The sequence below is a fragment of the Peromyscus leucopus genome, chromosome 5, assembly GCF_004664715.2.
Source record: "Peromyscus leucopus breed LL Stock chromosome 5, UCI_PerLeu_2.1, whole genome shotgun sequence".
In the NCBI taxonomy this organism is placed as follows: Eukaryota; Metazoa; Chordata; class Mammalia; order Rodentia; family Cricetidae; genus Peromyscus; species Peromyscus leucopus.
In genome coordinates this window covers 116,161,544-116,176,883 of record NC_051067.1, presented here as the reverse complement: position 1 = coordinate 116,176,883, position 15,340 = coordinate 116,161,544, and the positions used below count along the sequence as shown (strand labels likewise).

General features: G+C 42.3%; 1 protein-coding gene across 2 annotated transcripts in view; it reads left to right on the top strand.

Annotated features, from left to right (window-relative positions):
• Adamts18 (ADAM metallopeptidase with thrombospondin type 1 motif 18) overlaps positions 1 to 15,340 on the top strand; it is a 145,326-nt gene that overhangs the window by 88,047 nt on the left and 41,939 nt on the right. For both annotated transcript variants that reach the window (XM_037206290.1, XM_028869781.2), the window contains exons 10-12: positions 274 to 369; positions 3,314 to 3,462; positions 10,385 to 10,557. In XM_037206290.1, coding sequence (XP_037062185.1) covers positions 274 to 369; positions 3,314 to 3,462; positions 10,385 to 10,557 — 418 coding nt within the window. The remainder of the gene's footprint in view (positions 1 to 273; positions 370 to 3,313; positions 3,463 to 10,384; positions 10,558 to 15,340) is intronic.

Below are 15,340 nucleotides of genomic sequence, written 5' to 3'. Positions count from 1 at the left end.
CCACTTAGGTCCAAACTGTCGGTGCTCTGGACATTAACTAGTGCTACCCCATCACTAAATACACATGAACACGCAGGTGGCACAGACGTCCTGTTTATCTCCTTACTACAGCAGCTTGCTCTACTGCTACCAACTTGACTTGCCTGTACTTCGAGGAGGTGGTCTGATCGCATCCATCCCCAAAGAAAATGCAGCACCCCAAAGCTTTGACTGTTTGCATTTTTTTGTGTATTATCAGTCTTACCCCCCACCTTTTCTTCCCCTTCCTTTCAGGATATTTGCAAATCACTCTGGTGCCACCGCGTGGGCCACAGATGTGAAACCAAGTTCATGCCTGCAGCAGAAGGAACCGTTTGTGGCTTGAGTATGGTAACTGTGCACTTGCTAGTCTGTAGCTCTAGAATGGTGTGGAGGTCATAGAACTGTGACTCTAGAATGGCACATTTTCTTGTCTACATTTCTTTTTCTGTCTACTCTTAAAAGTGACCAGTATTAGCAAGCAAAGATTATAAAACAGAATTACAATATGTAAACCAGTTCATTCATTTGTTTATATAGATATTTTATTTGTGTTTCTCTTTTATAGATGGGGCCTTGATCCTTAAGTATCTCTATGCCACTGAACTAATAGGCTTCATTGCATGCCATTTGTGGGTTAAACTTCATGTCCTATGAAAGAGCCCCGGGGGCAGGTGTTCCCATTAGTAACAGAAATGTCTGTCAACAAAAATTTTCATATTTGTTTCTATTGTCTTTCCTTTTCCTAGTAGGGTCTGGCAGGAAAGGTACCCTTGGCATAACAATAAATGAAGCATATTTAGCAAGTCCATTTGACAGACCAAACTAGAATTTTAACACATAATGAGATGGTACAGGTTTGCCAATCTCTGTCATTTGCTTTCTCCAAACTCTCTTAACCTGGGTAGAAGAATTGGTCATTTAAAGTGATTTCAGTTCCTTAGTGACTATTGAGTACCAGTATCAGGATGAGTCTCTGAAGACACAGGATGAGACAAACTGAAAAGTCAGTCCTGTTCTTCCAAGAACCCATAGCAGAAGCTGGCAACTTTCCCTGTTCTTCCAACATCTCTGTCACATGAAAGAAAAAAAAAAAAACGTTGGTTGGGATTCAGTATGCATGTCCAGTGAATGGTGTTAAGAGTGTATACCGAGTGGACACCGGATCTTGCATCGAAGAGACTCGAGCGAGTCCAGAAATAGAGGTAGAATGCAGACACGTGAAAGTAAAATGGGTGAAAGCCAAGTCCTTCCATCTCAAGATGTGTGTGCAAGAAAGAGGAATGTCTATGCTGTCATACCCTGAATTAAAGGGTTTTGAGGCAGGACACTGGGGCTCATTCTGTAATTCTAGCATTCAAAAGGCTGAGACAGGAGGATTGCCATGAGTTTGAGGTCAGCCTAGCTTATGTAGCAAGTTCCTCTGCCAGGTAGTGAGATCCTGCCTAATAATGACAATAATACATTTTAAAATGTACAGTGCAAGTCATGGCAGTTGGCCATATTGAATATTTGAGAAATACTAGGGATATATATGATAGGTAAGATTATATGTGTATCTATTTAATATTTCCATCTTATGTGGAGAATTTTATGTATGTATTGTTACTTGCATCTATATGTAGATTTCTGTAAAGTCTCATTTGTTACACAGATTGCAAAGCCAGAGGAAGGCAGTCTGTTAGCAGCTTGACCTAGGACCAGGATGAATATTGAGATCACGGCAGCCTAGTTGTTCATTCAATGATTGAAACAGATGTAAAGAAACACTTTTCAAACAAAGAAATTAGATTAAATTTAAGGCACCTCGGGCAGTAATTTGTTTATAAGAAGCAGAATGAGCCCTGCATAGGTGTGAAATCTAGACTCTTCTATGTATGTTGTATTTGTGTCCCTATGAGACTGAGCAAGTCAGAATTTCCCTACTAAGTTCTCATATGCAAAGAGGTCTTCAATTCCTGAATGCTTGAAAGGGTACTAGAAGACCCAGTACATACAGGTCTTCCCACTGTTCTCAGACATCAGAGCAACTTGGTTTTCTGTTGGCTGCTGATGCTAGCGAGACCATAGGCTATTGCTTTTTGTCCAGTGTCAGCCCAGTAGAGGCTCCATGACTCCTAGTGGGAAAGATGTGTGGTGGCAGCAGCCAAAACCCTCAGATGACTGATTGGTTCCCCACAGCATTATGTAATTTCAAACTCTGAAATGGCAATTAACCCAAGCAAAGGAAAAGCTTAAAACAGAGGGATTGACCTGCTCGTAGCAAGAATTTGAAGAAAAGAAGAAACATAACCAAGACAAAACTCACTGTCAACAAAGCCACACCATGAACAGCCACACAGACAAATGCATCATGGGGGTACGTAGCAGTGGTAGAGAACTATAAGTCAAACAGTCTCCCTGTGATTCTGTAACTGAACCCCACTTCTCAGCAAAACCTGGCATCCCCTAAAGCCCAACCCTTTGGATCAAAGTGCAGAGGTTTTCAGGAAAGTGTGTGGTTCTACTAAGTCTCGCAGGACTTGCTCAAAGTGAAAACACAGCAAGAAAAAAATACTACCAGAGAATTCAATCCCTAGAGAAGGAGAAGAAATGGGAAGGGGACTAGAAAAATGTGACTTTACTGCAAAAGAAGAACTAACATGGGAGGCTAACAGAGAAAACAATCCTTAGCCACCTTGTGTGAATCACAGCCAAATGAAAGACTCAGAACAAACCCACCTAAGGTGCTGAAGATCGCCAGTCATCAGCGGGTCTGCAATGGGCACCTTCTACAAATGCAATTCCTTCAGACAGAAAGTTACTAATTTCGTATGAGATTAGTATGGGGTGGTTAAATGAGGCAAATCACCCTCACGGTTAGCTGTGTCTCACGTCGGCTGTGATGGGGAAATAATCGCAATGATCAACTCTTGAATGCATCAGAATTGTCCCATAAGTAGTATTGTCTCCAAGCAACAAGGAGGCATCCCTGTAATTCTGTCTGACCACTTGGGCCATTGCATAGAATCTTATCTGTGTGTTTCCCCTACACAGACAGTTCACACAGCATGTACTCAGCCTGAGGGTGGGAAACACCACTTCTCTCTACAGGCAGACTTGGAAACGCAGGCAGCAGCCATGCAGCCACTGAGCATTCATAAAACACAGCAAACGGGGGCTGTGCCGGTGTCACACACTGTCCCTCCTGCCTTCCCAGACCCCCTTTTCCTTTTTTATTGTGCAGACATTTGCCTCGCCCTGCACTTTCCCAGGTGGCCTCTGATGGGAACCCTGTTGCATGTTCTTTCTGCAGTGGTGTCGACAGGGCCAGTGTGTAAAGCTTGGAGAACTCGGCCCCCGGCCCATCCATGGCCAGTGGTCTGCCTGGTCGAAGTGGTCAGAATGTTCGCGCACTTGTGGTGGAGGAGTCAAGTACCAGGAGAGGCACTGTAGTAACCCCAAGTAAGGCTCCAGGAAGACTTGACTTTTGAGTGGGATTTTCTTCCTTTGGGTTAAAAGCAGCCAGCCAAGGTTTTCCTGTTTACACATGAAGGCTGTGTGTACTGGGAAATGGAACAGGAAGAAGCCTGGTGGGTGGACTTCAGAACACAACAGAAGAGCCCCCTCTGTTTGCAAATATGATGCTTAAAGACTCCAGTCACCTCCTAACTTATTTCTTAACCTGAGCAAGGCTCTGCAGTCCTACACCTGAGCTGTTTTTGTTCAGCCAGGAGGCTTGGGGAGTGGGAAGAGTGTCCCCCGCAGATGAACTGAGGCATGTAATGATTTGTACCTTGCAGGAATAGTCTTCAATCCCTGTTGGTAGACCTGTCCGGCTTCTCAAAAGATACCAGATATAAAAACACATGTGACATTGCTAAATATTGATGATGAACTTTAATTTTCTTTAAAAATAAAACAAAAAGCCACTATGAGAACTAAAATCATTACAGTCACATGTTGAAATTGGCCTGTGGTCACCTTTAGGGACCCTGTAGTCCCATCATTATGGAGCCTGAGTCTAGAAAATTACAAGGGCATTTAAGTAACTTCAAAAGACTCTGATTCACATGTGAGGTGAATGCTTCCTATTTGTCCTGGTAGAAAGATCCGAGGTATTGGAGGTACAAAAACCCCAGAGAACTCACCTGCCCTTTCTTAACGTGTGACTTTGGGAAAGTCACTTGAACTCTAAACTTATGTTTCTATACAAAATGGGATGTTTGATCCATCTCACAAGACTTGGAGGAGTTAGGAATAGTATCTGTAAAATTCCTCAATGCCTGGAGAGGAGGCATACACCTATAATCTCAGCAATTGGACTAAGCCAGAAAGATTAAGGCTAATCTGGGTTGCATGGTGAGATTTTATGCTGAGAGAGAGAGACAGAGACAGAGACAGAGATGGAAAGACAGATGGACACCAACTGATCTGAAAGACAAGGAACATCCAATAGACACTCAGCAAAGTGTTCTGAGAGTCATGCGCTCTCATAGTCCTCATTTCAACCTCTCCAGGAGAACGGGGTCACCCAGTGTCACCCTAGAGACCTACGGAGGAAGTGGTAGCTGCTGTATCATAACACTACCAGTGACCTATAGAGAGAGTATGACGGGCTGAGAACAGTGTGGTGAGACCCTGAAAACCAGGGTTAACTTTACCACCCATCTGGGGGATGGCAGCCCATGGAGGCCAAGCACACAAGCTGTGGAGCCCAACACCCTGACCCTGCCCTAACCCTGCAATGCCAGCTGTGAAACCACAAGCACTCAGTTCTCCTTCCCCCCCCCCCCCCCCGGAGTCCTCGTTTATAAACACGGGGTCAGGATGGCACAAACACCAGCCAAGCTGAAAGCTGTAAAATGCTCTGCAAGAGGGCCCAGCATACCATAAGTACTGCAGGAACACTTGGTGAGCTGAGAATCCAAACGTAATGAAATCAGAGTAAAAAGGAAACTTTCAGAAGAGACAAATGGTACTTCATCTGAGTCAGCAATCTGAGTGCTATAAAAAGCTTTTCAGTTTCTTTTTTCCAAAATACAAGGAGCAGGTTGGAGATAATTAGATGGCGTGAGCCAGGAGCTTCTTAGGATATCTTACGCTGCTCTGGAGCCAGCCTTCTCTTCACCCTTCCTGAAGATTGACTCTGGGGCTTTACACACAGTAATGAAGTACCCTAGCCCTGAGCTAGCTCCCTTTGCAGACCCCTTTTAGCTTTTTATTTAGAGACAAAGTCCTTGCTGACCATGAGCTCGTTATCTACCCCAGGCTGGCCTTGAATTTGCAGTCCTATTCCCTCAGCCTCATAAAGAGCTGGGATTACAACCTACAGTAATGGCAGTAGTCCCAATAACCCAGAGCTTTTCAGATCTAGAATTATTGATGTAAAAGGCTGCAAAGTTCTTGTGAGTTTATCTCTTAAAATTTATTTTGCTATTTTATGTCTCGTGTGTTTGTGTGTGGGGGGAGGGGAAGAGTGTGTGTGTGTGTATGTGTGTGTGTGTGTGTGTGTATGTGTGCATGCGCGCATGCTCATGCATGTTTGTGCAGAGGCAAGAAGGCATTTGATTCCAGGAGCTAGAGTTACAGGAGGCTGTGAGCTGCCATATGTGAGTGTTGGGTGTGGAACTCCTCTGGTCATCAGCAAGAGCAGAGTTTTTTTTTTTTTTTTAAGATTTATTTTTATTTTACATGCATTGGTGTTTTTTGTTTTGTTTTGCTTTGTTTTTTGCCTGCATGTACATCTGTGTGAGGGTGCCATATCCCCTGGAACTGTAGTTACAAACAGTTGTGAGCTGCCATGTGGGTGCTGGGAATTGAACCCGGGTCCTCTGGAAGAGCCGCCAGTGCTCTTAACGTCTGAGCCATCGCTCCAGCCCGAGCAGAGTGTTCTTAAGTGCCCAGCATCTCCCCAGTCCCAGGGCTTCTTTTTGACAATGCAGGATCAGCATGTATGGCATCTTCCCACTTGATGCTAATGGGATTACTTTCTATCTCTTTACCCTCACATTACAGCAAACAGCAATTTCTTCAGGCATTGCCACATATCCTAAGTAGAGCAAAACATACGTTTTCCTAGGACTCCTTAGACTCAGTACCTGAATATAATAGGAGGAAGGCTTGGGATCCATTCCTGATTTATGGCAGATTATGAAAACCACATATACTTCACTATAGCCAACGTCCTGGACAGTGCTCTTCAAAATCAGTGCTACTTTAGGTTCTGCAGCATGTTTCCTGGGTCTGGTTTTCATGCATGGCCACATTTTCTAATATTTTTGTAATCTCAATCTTTTCCCGAGAAAGAAAAAATTACCTAACTTAATAGCTCTGCCAGTGGGATGCAGGAAAGAGACCCGTGGGATTTAAGTGAGAACCTCTCTCGTGTCTGTGGGATTGAGAACTCACCTGGTGATAGATAACTGCTTGCGGAAATAGCATGTCTCCCTTTTCGAGATTCCTAATGAAGAATTAATCACTTAACTGTTTCCACTTGGGGGAGTTGTGTTGTATTAAACAAGCTCAAAGATAACTGGAATAATGTCTACTTTACCTCAGGGTGAAGCCACAAATAAAACAAGTAGATGGCCAGTTAATCCCCACATGGTTGAATTAATTGTTCTAACCAGCTCTTAATTCTAGTCGTTGGAGCAAAACTTCTTTTATTCTCACCCTTTCAATTTCAAGTTACTGGTTTTTTTTTTAGGGCTGGTGAGATGGCTCAGAGATTAAGAGCACTAGCTGATCTTTCAAGTTACTGGTTTTTTGTTTTTGTTTTGTTTTTTCTTCCAGCTAAGTTCTGCCATTTGGTTCCGTTGGTAGCTCTCGGCTTAGCCGTTTTTATTTTCTCACTGGAGAAGCAGTGTAAGGTTCCCATTTCATCTACTGAGGTTCTTCCAAGGATGTGTTTTGTTTCATAAAAGAATCAAGTGTGCAAGGCTGATGTGTAGACTTACCAATGTGTTTAGCCTTACAAGGGGTTAAAGGTCATCTGATTCCAGGACAGCCAACATCAAGCGTGTGTGACTGTCTCCCTTGTCTGTAGCAGGTGTGTTTATTGCTTCCATATCCTGTTTTCTGTGGAGTTCCACAACACTTTAAGAGCCTTTCAAAATACGTCTCCAGGAACTTTCTCCCAGACACATTAAAACCACCCCATCAGTTCCAACGCCATGTCATCCCATTATTTCACAGATGGGCAACCAAGGCAGAAGAGATTCCACTCACAGCATCAGCACCTGCTTGGGTACCACACTGACAATGGCAGATTCAAAGCCAGGTGCATAGTCTTAACTCTTTGACATTTCTCCTGGTTCCCTACCTATCAAATTATCACACTGTAACCCAGCTGTATTCCAAACATTAACAGTGACATCCTGAGATACTCTAGAACATCCCTAAAACACAAGTCTAGTCAGCAAAGAATTATAGACTATTCACTCTAGTGCCACCAGCCAGTGGAGTTTGGGAGGAAGCTGAAGCCTCACAACAATCATTTAACTGACTCTGGGGCCCATTTTTCTAACCAATAATTCCCAGGCTCAATTATCAAAATCAGCAGGGTCCTCTAAAAGGTGCACCAATTTCTTTGGAAGACACATAACAAACACACTGTGTGTTCTTATTGAAAGAGTTTGTGGGTGTAGTTCAGTTGGAAGAGTGCTTGCTTGTATGTGTGAGAATGTCCGTGGTCAGTTCCCAACACTGTGTAATCCAGGCTTGGACTACCTGAAATCCTATCATTCAGGAGATAGATTCCGGAAGACCTGCAATTCAAGTTCATCCTTGACTGTGCAGCAAGTTTGAGGTCAGAATGAGATATACGAGACCCTGTCTGAGGGAGGGAGGGGAAGAGACAAATAGTCAAAGAGAATAGGTGAGCATGTAAGTGAGAATGTAGAGGAAATCTTGCTATATACACGTGTGTCCATATGTACATTAACAGCATTCCCGCAGTGATTCTAATAGTCGTATAACCAACTGATACTGCAAGCGCCTGTGATCAGGTTGACCGATGCAAAAACAAATACAGTTCTACTTTATAAAGCAATGTTGTGTGCTGAGACTTTGCTTTCTGCCTCTATTTTTGTTTCTAATCCCAGAGCTCTTGTCACTCTGCAGGATGTTATGGGAAAGTTTTCTATTCACTTATCCAACCTTTCATGCTTAAAACCATAAAAATCCAGGGGTGGCCGTGCAGCCCTGCAATCTATCATTCAGAGAGGGCACAGGCAGGAAGATTCTGAGTTCAAACTCAGCTTGGACTACCTTTTGAGACGGTCCCAGACAGAATAAAAGGCTGCAGGAAAATGTCCTTGAGTTGGAACATTTGGAATTATTGGCAGTCATTGCTTCAACCACTCTGACTTTATCCCATAATGAAACATGAAATCTGAGCATTCTGAACATAGAGAGCATAGTGTGGCTTGTAATTTGAGAGCATGAACTATTTAAAATATTTATAGTCTAATTCTAATCTATGAAGTCAAGGACAGTAAACCAGTACATGAACTTAAATGCACATCTACCTCGCTGTTGAAGACAAGCTGCCTAGCCACTCTGCTTACTGGATCTTTCTCTCAGTTCCCACTTGCTTCAACAATGCCTATCTTGCTCAGATAAATGCAGTCCTAGGTGATGAGGAAGAAACTCTGGGACAGAGTCCAAAGACCTGAGGTTCAGCTCCACTGTCCCCATGAGCTGTGTGACCTTCACTGACGTGCTGTCTGTGCCCCACCTGCCCTTTCTTTACTTCCTCCATCTGAAGAGTGGAAAGCCCTGTGAGTTTGGAGACCTTTTCCAGGCTGCAGTTGTGTAGGTTGAAAAAGTCACACACTCTGATGGTCACTAAGCTGACTAGTAACGGGGAGTCCACATGCAGCCTATGTTTAAAATCTCAGAGAAAAAGCCTGTAGCTGAGAATGTGCCTTAATATGCTTTGTAAAGAGTATTGAGGCTGTGATAACACAATTTAGGGTTTGCTGAATGCCTTATAAATGACCATTTGAGAAGTCTTAGGGGATCTGATTGGGTGCTACTCATAGACTGCATGTTTAGCCATTTGCTCCAGAATGTTTTGAAAAGGCAGGAAGATCTCATTCTGACCATGCAACTCTTTCTGTGTCTGTGAAGTTCCTCCGTGGGATCTCAGGAAGGCTTGCTAGAAGACACTGTGGTGGATCCAGCAGTATTCTGTGACAAGCCTGAACTTCCCATGGAAACAAGGAATTTTAATCACATCCACTTATTAGCCTTGAGCCCCCTTTCAGGTTTCCTGTTGGTATCAGATTTTTATATGAAGCAATCCTCGGTTGAGTTTTAGCTCTGGAGAAAGCTGTGGGTAGGGAGAGCATAAGGAAGGGCTTTGTGCTGAGGAGGCTTATTGAGTGGTTAGTGTTCGGAGCAGGGTAGGCTGGGTGAGTGGTTAGTGTTTGGTGCAGGGTCGGATGGGTGAACGACACTAATTTTCAATACAATTGCCCTTTTTCTTCACTTTTCCTCCTGGCTTTTGCAAATCTGAATTTGCCCACTAAGTCTTAAGAGCTTGCTATTGAGATTATAATTATTTATATTCTCATGAGATTCTCAGCTCTGCGAATCATTCTCTACTTCTCTTTGTGCTTGGCAGGAAAGCAGCAAGTTGCCAAAGTTAAAAAGTGGTCATGCTGGTGAAAAAGAGGCAGTGTCTCCCCTCAGAGTGCAGAGTCGATTGGAATAAAACACCCCGGAATAGGAAAATAGCCAGAGTGCTAGCTCCAAGGCTGACAGAGCTGGCCTGGAGAACGTGGATCTTCCATTCTTTTTTCCACATGCCACGGTCTTCATGGTAGCAGGTGCACCGGAAGTGCGGAGAGAAGTTTAGACTATAATGCGATGGGGGAGGGAGCCTGGAGACATAGGGTAGATCTGCATTTACAGCTTTTGAGACCAGTGCAGAAAGGTGTGTATAGGTGGCACACACCTGTGGCAGAGAACATCTTACTATGTTTACAGAATCCCTGACACATGAAGTATCAAGAATATTTTCGTCATTGGTTGTTAAGGAAAGTTCCAGAATATAAAAATTAGATCAGAGACAGGAAATGAGTTTGATTTTAGGTGTCACTTGCAATTAGGCATAGCAGCAGCTGCCTGAAAGTGTGATAAATATGATATTACAATTTTGAGGTCATATTAAGTTTCTGTGAAAACAAAAAGAGCTCTGTGATTGATTAATTATGTCTGTATGGAAACTAGAAGGGACTAGGTAAATTGCAGGGCATCTATTTCCAATTATGTAATAAACTAGATACGACTGCCCATAGTACAATGATGCTTCCCTCAATTGCATTATTATATGTGGCTGAGAGTGTTTGGTTCTAAAATTTCTGAATTCTGTTTTTAGGCCTCAGTATGGTGGCAAGTTCTGTCCAGGATCTAGCCGTATCTACAAACTGTGCAACATTAACCCTTGTAGTGAAAACAGCTTGGACTTCCGCGCCCAGCAGTGTGCAGAGTATAACAACAAGCCCTTCCGGGGATGGTTGTATCGGTGGAGACCCTATACCAAAGTTGAAGGTAACTCGGCCACTATGACATTCCGGCGTCTCTCTATAGATAGTATGTAAACTCACAGCACAGAAAGAGATCTCTGCCCATGTTAAAGAGTTTCCACGTTTATTTTCTATTCTCCAGACTTGTCCTGGTTCAGTGTTTCATCAACTTTCATAGGTGTTTATTTTTGCAGTCTTTTTTTTTTCTTCCCAGAAGACACCTCTTGTCTGTGAGTGAAAGGACCTGTGTGTTTTGAATGGGTTTATATTTCTAAATGTACCATTGACAGCTTGGTGATTTTTGTTTCCCAGAGATGTTAATTGAAATTGGTATGAGTTGTCCAGACTGAAAACTTGTGAAATCATATATGCCCCACAGAGACAGCATATTTAGGAAGGGACATGTCAAATGATTGCAAGTACAGGAAAAAAATTTTTTTTTGTAAAAAGAACATGTCTGGAGAGAGAGAGAGAGAGAGAGAGAGAGAGAGAGAGAGAGAGAGAGAGAGAGAGAGAGAGAGAGAACAAAAAATTATACTGGTCTCTTCATATTTATTATAACAAAGTTATAGCTTACATTTAACTTTTTAAACAATATCTGTAAATAGAGACAAGAGGGTGGTGTTTTGAGACAATGTATCATTCTTTAGCTCAAACTAATTTGGAATTTACTATGTATCCCAGGCGGGACTATCTAGCTGCATTAAACTTTTTAAATTAATTTATTTTTCTCTTGGCTAAATAACAAAACATTTATTTTAGTTGCCATGGAAAAGTTGGTATACTTTTTGTCACCCATGCTGGATGATCTGTCGCTAGTCTGTGTCTTGGCAATTTTTGTATTGTCCTGGCTTATCACTTTCTTGGTTGTGCCCTCTTGATTGCATACATGTAGAAGGAGACACTGGTGTTTTTGACAATTGATGGGCTATTCTAAAAATGAAACTGTGTTGCCAGTTGCCATCAGGAGAGTTTCTGCAATTTAAGAACTTCAGGGACCAGCCTCACCTGATGTTAACAGCAGGTAGCATAGCTTTAAACAACACCTGCCTGGATGTTCCAGGAGTGCTGACTCTGCACTGAGGACTGTCTGTCAAAAGCAGAGGCAAATGTGAATGTTTAGAAAGCTGTCTCTGGAGAAAACAGTGGGAGGCCTGTGGCTGTTTACTATTTAAAAAAAGATTTTCTTGAAATTGTTTCAAAGAATACATCTGTTGTTGTTATTTTAACTCTTTTTACTCTTTGGGGGCCTACCACCCAGCTCCCAAATAAATACATGGAGACTTATTCTTTCTTATGAATGCCCAGCCTTAGCTTGGCTTATTTCTAGCCAGTTTTTCTTATCTTAAATTATCCTGTCTACCTTTTACATCTGGGCTGTTATCTTTCTCTATCCTATATGTGTTTTTTTTTTACTTCTTACTCCGTGGCTTACTGTGTAGCTGGGTGGCTGGCCCCTGATATCCTCCTCTAATTCTTCTTTTCTCACTCCTCCATCATTTCTTCCCAGGTTTCTCCTTCTATTTATTCTCTCTGCCTGCCAGCCTCACCTATCCTTTCTCCTGCCTGCCTCACTCTTGGCCGTTCAGTTCTTTACTAGACCAATCAGGTGTTTTAGGCAGGCAAAGTAACACAGCTTCACAGAGTTAAACAAATGCAACATAAAAGAATGCAGCACATCTTTGCATCATTAAACATATGTTCCACAGCATAAACAAGTGTAACACATCCTCAACTACTGTTCCACAATACACATCTGTGTAAGAGCTCAAAATGTCCTAGGATCTCGGCTTCTCAGAGAGACCTAGCCAACACATTCTTTTGTCACTTACTCTCTAAAGCCTTTGTCCTGCTTTAGTCTTAGTATGAGTTTACTGTTACATTTTAATTTTTTTATTTTTATCATGTGTATAAACATTTTACCTACCTGTATGTTTATGGACAGATCCCTTGGAATTGGACTTACAGACAACTGTGAGCCACCATATAGATGCTGAGAATTCAATTCTGGTCCTTTCCTCTTACTGCTCTTAAGCACTGAGCCATCTTTCCAGTCTCAAGTTTACTTTTTTTGTCTGCTGGTTATCTTCACAAGAACTTCAGGTCCACAAGGACCAAGCCTTTGGTACATCTTCAGCATGTTTTGTGTCCCCAGCATCTAAGCAGGCTACTTAGTCTATACTTAAGGACTAGTTTGGGGAATTTGTTGTTGCCTTTTTTAAAAAGGAATCAGAGTATCACTCTGTAGCCCAGACTAATCTAGAATTCTCAATCCTCCTACTTTAGCCTCTTGAGTCCTTGGATGACAGATGTGTTACCATACCTGGCTTTAATAGCTGTAATTTTTTTAATGGATACAGAAATTCCAGCTGTCCAAAAGGGGCATATGATCCTCCATACAAATGATAAGTTCTCTATCAGTACAGGTGTTCAACTGGGGGTGAGTAATGAACAGGGAAGGACGCTACACAGCAGGTTCCAGCAGACAGCAGATGGGATAGGCCACATTGATATTTCTAACATCCCAAACTGCATTTTCTCTTGTGTGTGCACTCCTGCAACCTCAAGTTTCCCGTATATAATTCTTTCTCTGAGACTGTGTCCTTCTCTTTGCTGTCTTCCTGTCCTCTGGATTCTTGGGTGTTCCTTAGCCTTCACGTGTGATTCATTATCTGTAGCACTAATGCATTTTGTTCTGTTGTTACCCACTAAGCGGGTTCTGTGTTGAAATGCAATGGGAATGTTAGGAAAGTCTGTAGCTGGGAAAATGCTTTGGGCTTCAGTGTAGCTTCACTATTACATGGCAGACTTTGGTAACAAGAGAGTGTGCGGTTTTTAGTCACTCACTCTGTGAGAATTTGCTGCCTCAGGAGCTCCTGTCTGCCCAGAGTGAGACAGCACAGTTAGGGCTTTTGTTCTCACCTCCCTCTCCAGATGAAACTTAGAACCAGAGGAGACTGACCACTATTTGAAAGTCTGGCATATTCCTACCATTTAAGAACAGGAGAAGGCCAGGTGGAAGAGCACACATGTGTAATTTCAGCACTCAGGAGGCTGAGGCAGAAAAGATGCCCTCGCTTGCTTTTCATTACTGTGATAACCATCCTGAACAAAAGAAACTTGGCTGAGAGGAGGGTTTGTTTCATCTTGTAATTCCAGATCCCAGCCCATCCTCTAGAGCAGTCAGGGCAGGACCTCAAGCAAAAACCATGGAGGAACACATTTTACTGGCTCTCTCTAGCTCATGCTTAGCTGGCTTTCTTATATTGTCCAGACCTACCTGCCTGGGGAATGGTGCTGCCCACAGTAGGCTAGGCCCTTCCGTATCAATCACCAATCAAGACAGTCTCTGGAAGACATGCCTATGGGCCAATCTGATCTGAGCAATTCTTCAGTTCAGGTTTCCTCCTTCCAGATGACTCTAGGTCATATCAATTTCATGCTTAAAAGTAAGAAACACAGAGAGGATGGGTCAGAAGCCAACTTGGGCTACTGTAGTGAGACTGTCTCAAAAACAAAGCAAAACCAAAAGACCAGGGGAAGGCTTTGTCATAAACGGAGATCTTCTCCCTGTCAGTGGTGAACTTCTCTTTTATCTTTTTCATTCTGTTTTTGAAGGGCAAGGTCATGCCTGGAAATCTGTACTAGACAAAAAAAAAAAAAAAAAACACTTTTATTAGAACTTTTCAAATCCTGGGACTGGTAAAGAAGAGAAAAGACACATACATTCATACACACACGTGCACACACATAAGCACACACCCATGCACACACACACACCATCCAACTCCTTAATCTCATTTATAAAAATTAGAAGATATTAAATAAAGTTGTTATTTGAAAAATAAAAACATTGTGGTTGAGAGAAACATTTTATCCACCCACACATCTTCATATTTTGACCACAGTAATACATTTTTCTCTCATAATTAAGTTTTAGTTTTGCCTTCTATTGAAGGGTTTTGTGAAGCAGGACTGTTTGCGAACTGTTTACACATCTGGGTGAAACTGTTGTTAGGGATATCACTCAGTGTCGCCTACGGAAGGTCCCATGTGAAAAACGTCATCTGGAGCTGCTGGCCAAGGACTGCTTTCTCCACAGAAGGAATTGGCTGTCTTACTCCTTCCAGATAACAAGAGCTCTATAACTACATTATTTTTTCTTTTTCTTTCCTATGATACTAGAAATTTCTCAGAAGATTAATGACCAACACAAAATACTTTTTTTAGCCTCTAGAATTAGCTTATTTGCCCTTTCTATTAGTGACATTTTAATTTGATGTTTTTTTATAAACATGGTTGACTACATGCTTTTGTTTTCAAGGTGTATCAACTTTACCTTTTTACAGGCTGTATAAATATATATAGGGATCCAGTAACAAACCAAAATCATCAGACTATATAACCTAAACTGTTTGTAAAAGTTAAAGTTTCATTAGAATACAAAGATACCCTTTTATGTATCTGCTGTTATTCATTAACTTCAGAGACCACAAAGTCTGTAATACTTAGAGTCCGGGGAGGCTGGCTGCTCAACCCAGCAATCCTGTACATGGTGATGATTCCTAAAGATTAGGAATACAAAATTCTTAGGTATCAAGCCAAGCATAGTGACACACACCTTTCATCTCAGTACCTGGGAGGCAGAGGCAGGTTGATGCTTGTGAGTTCAAAGTTAGCCAGGTCTACATAGACAGCTCTAGGCCAGTCAGGGCTGCACAGGGAGACTCTCCCTCAAACAAAACAAAACACAGCCGACAATTTTTTGGTATCTGCTGTGGATGTCCTTCTGTGTGCTATGAATATAT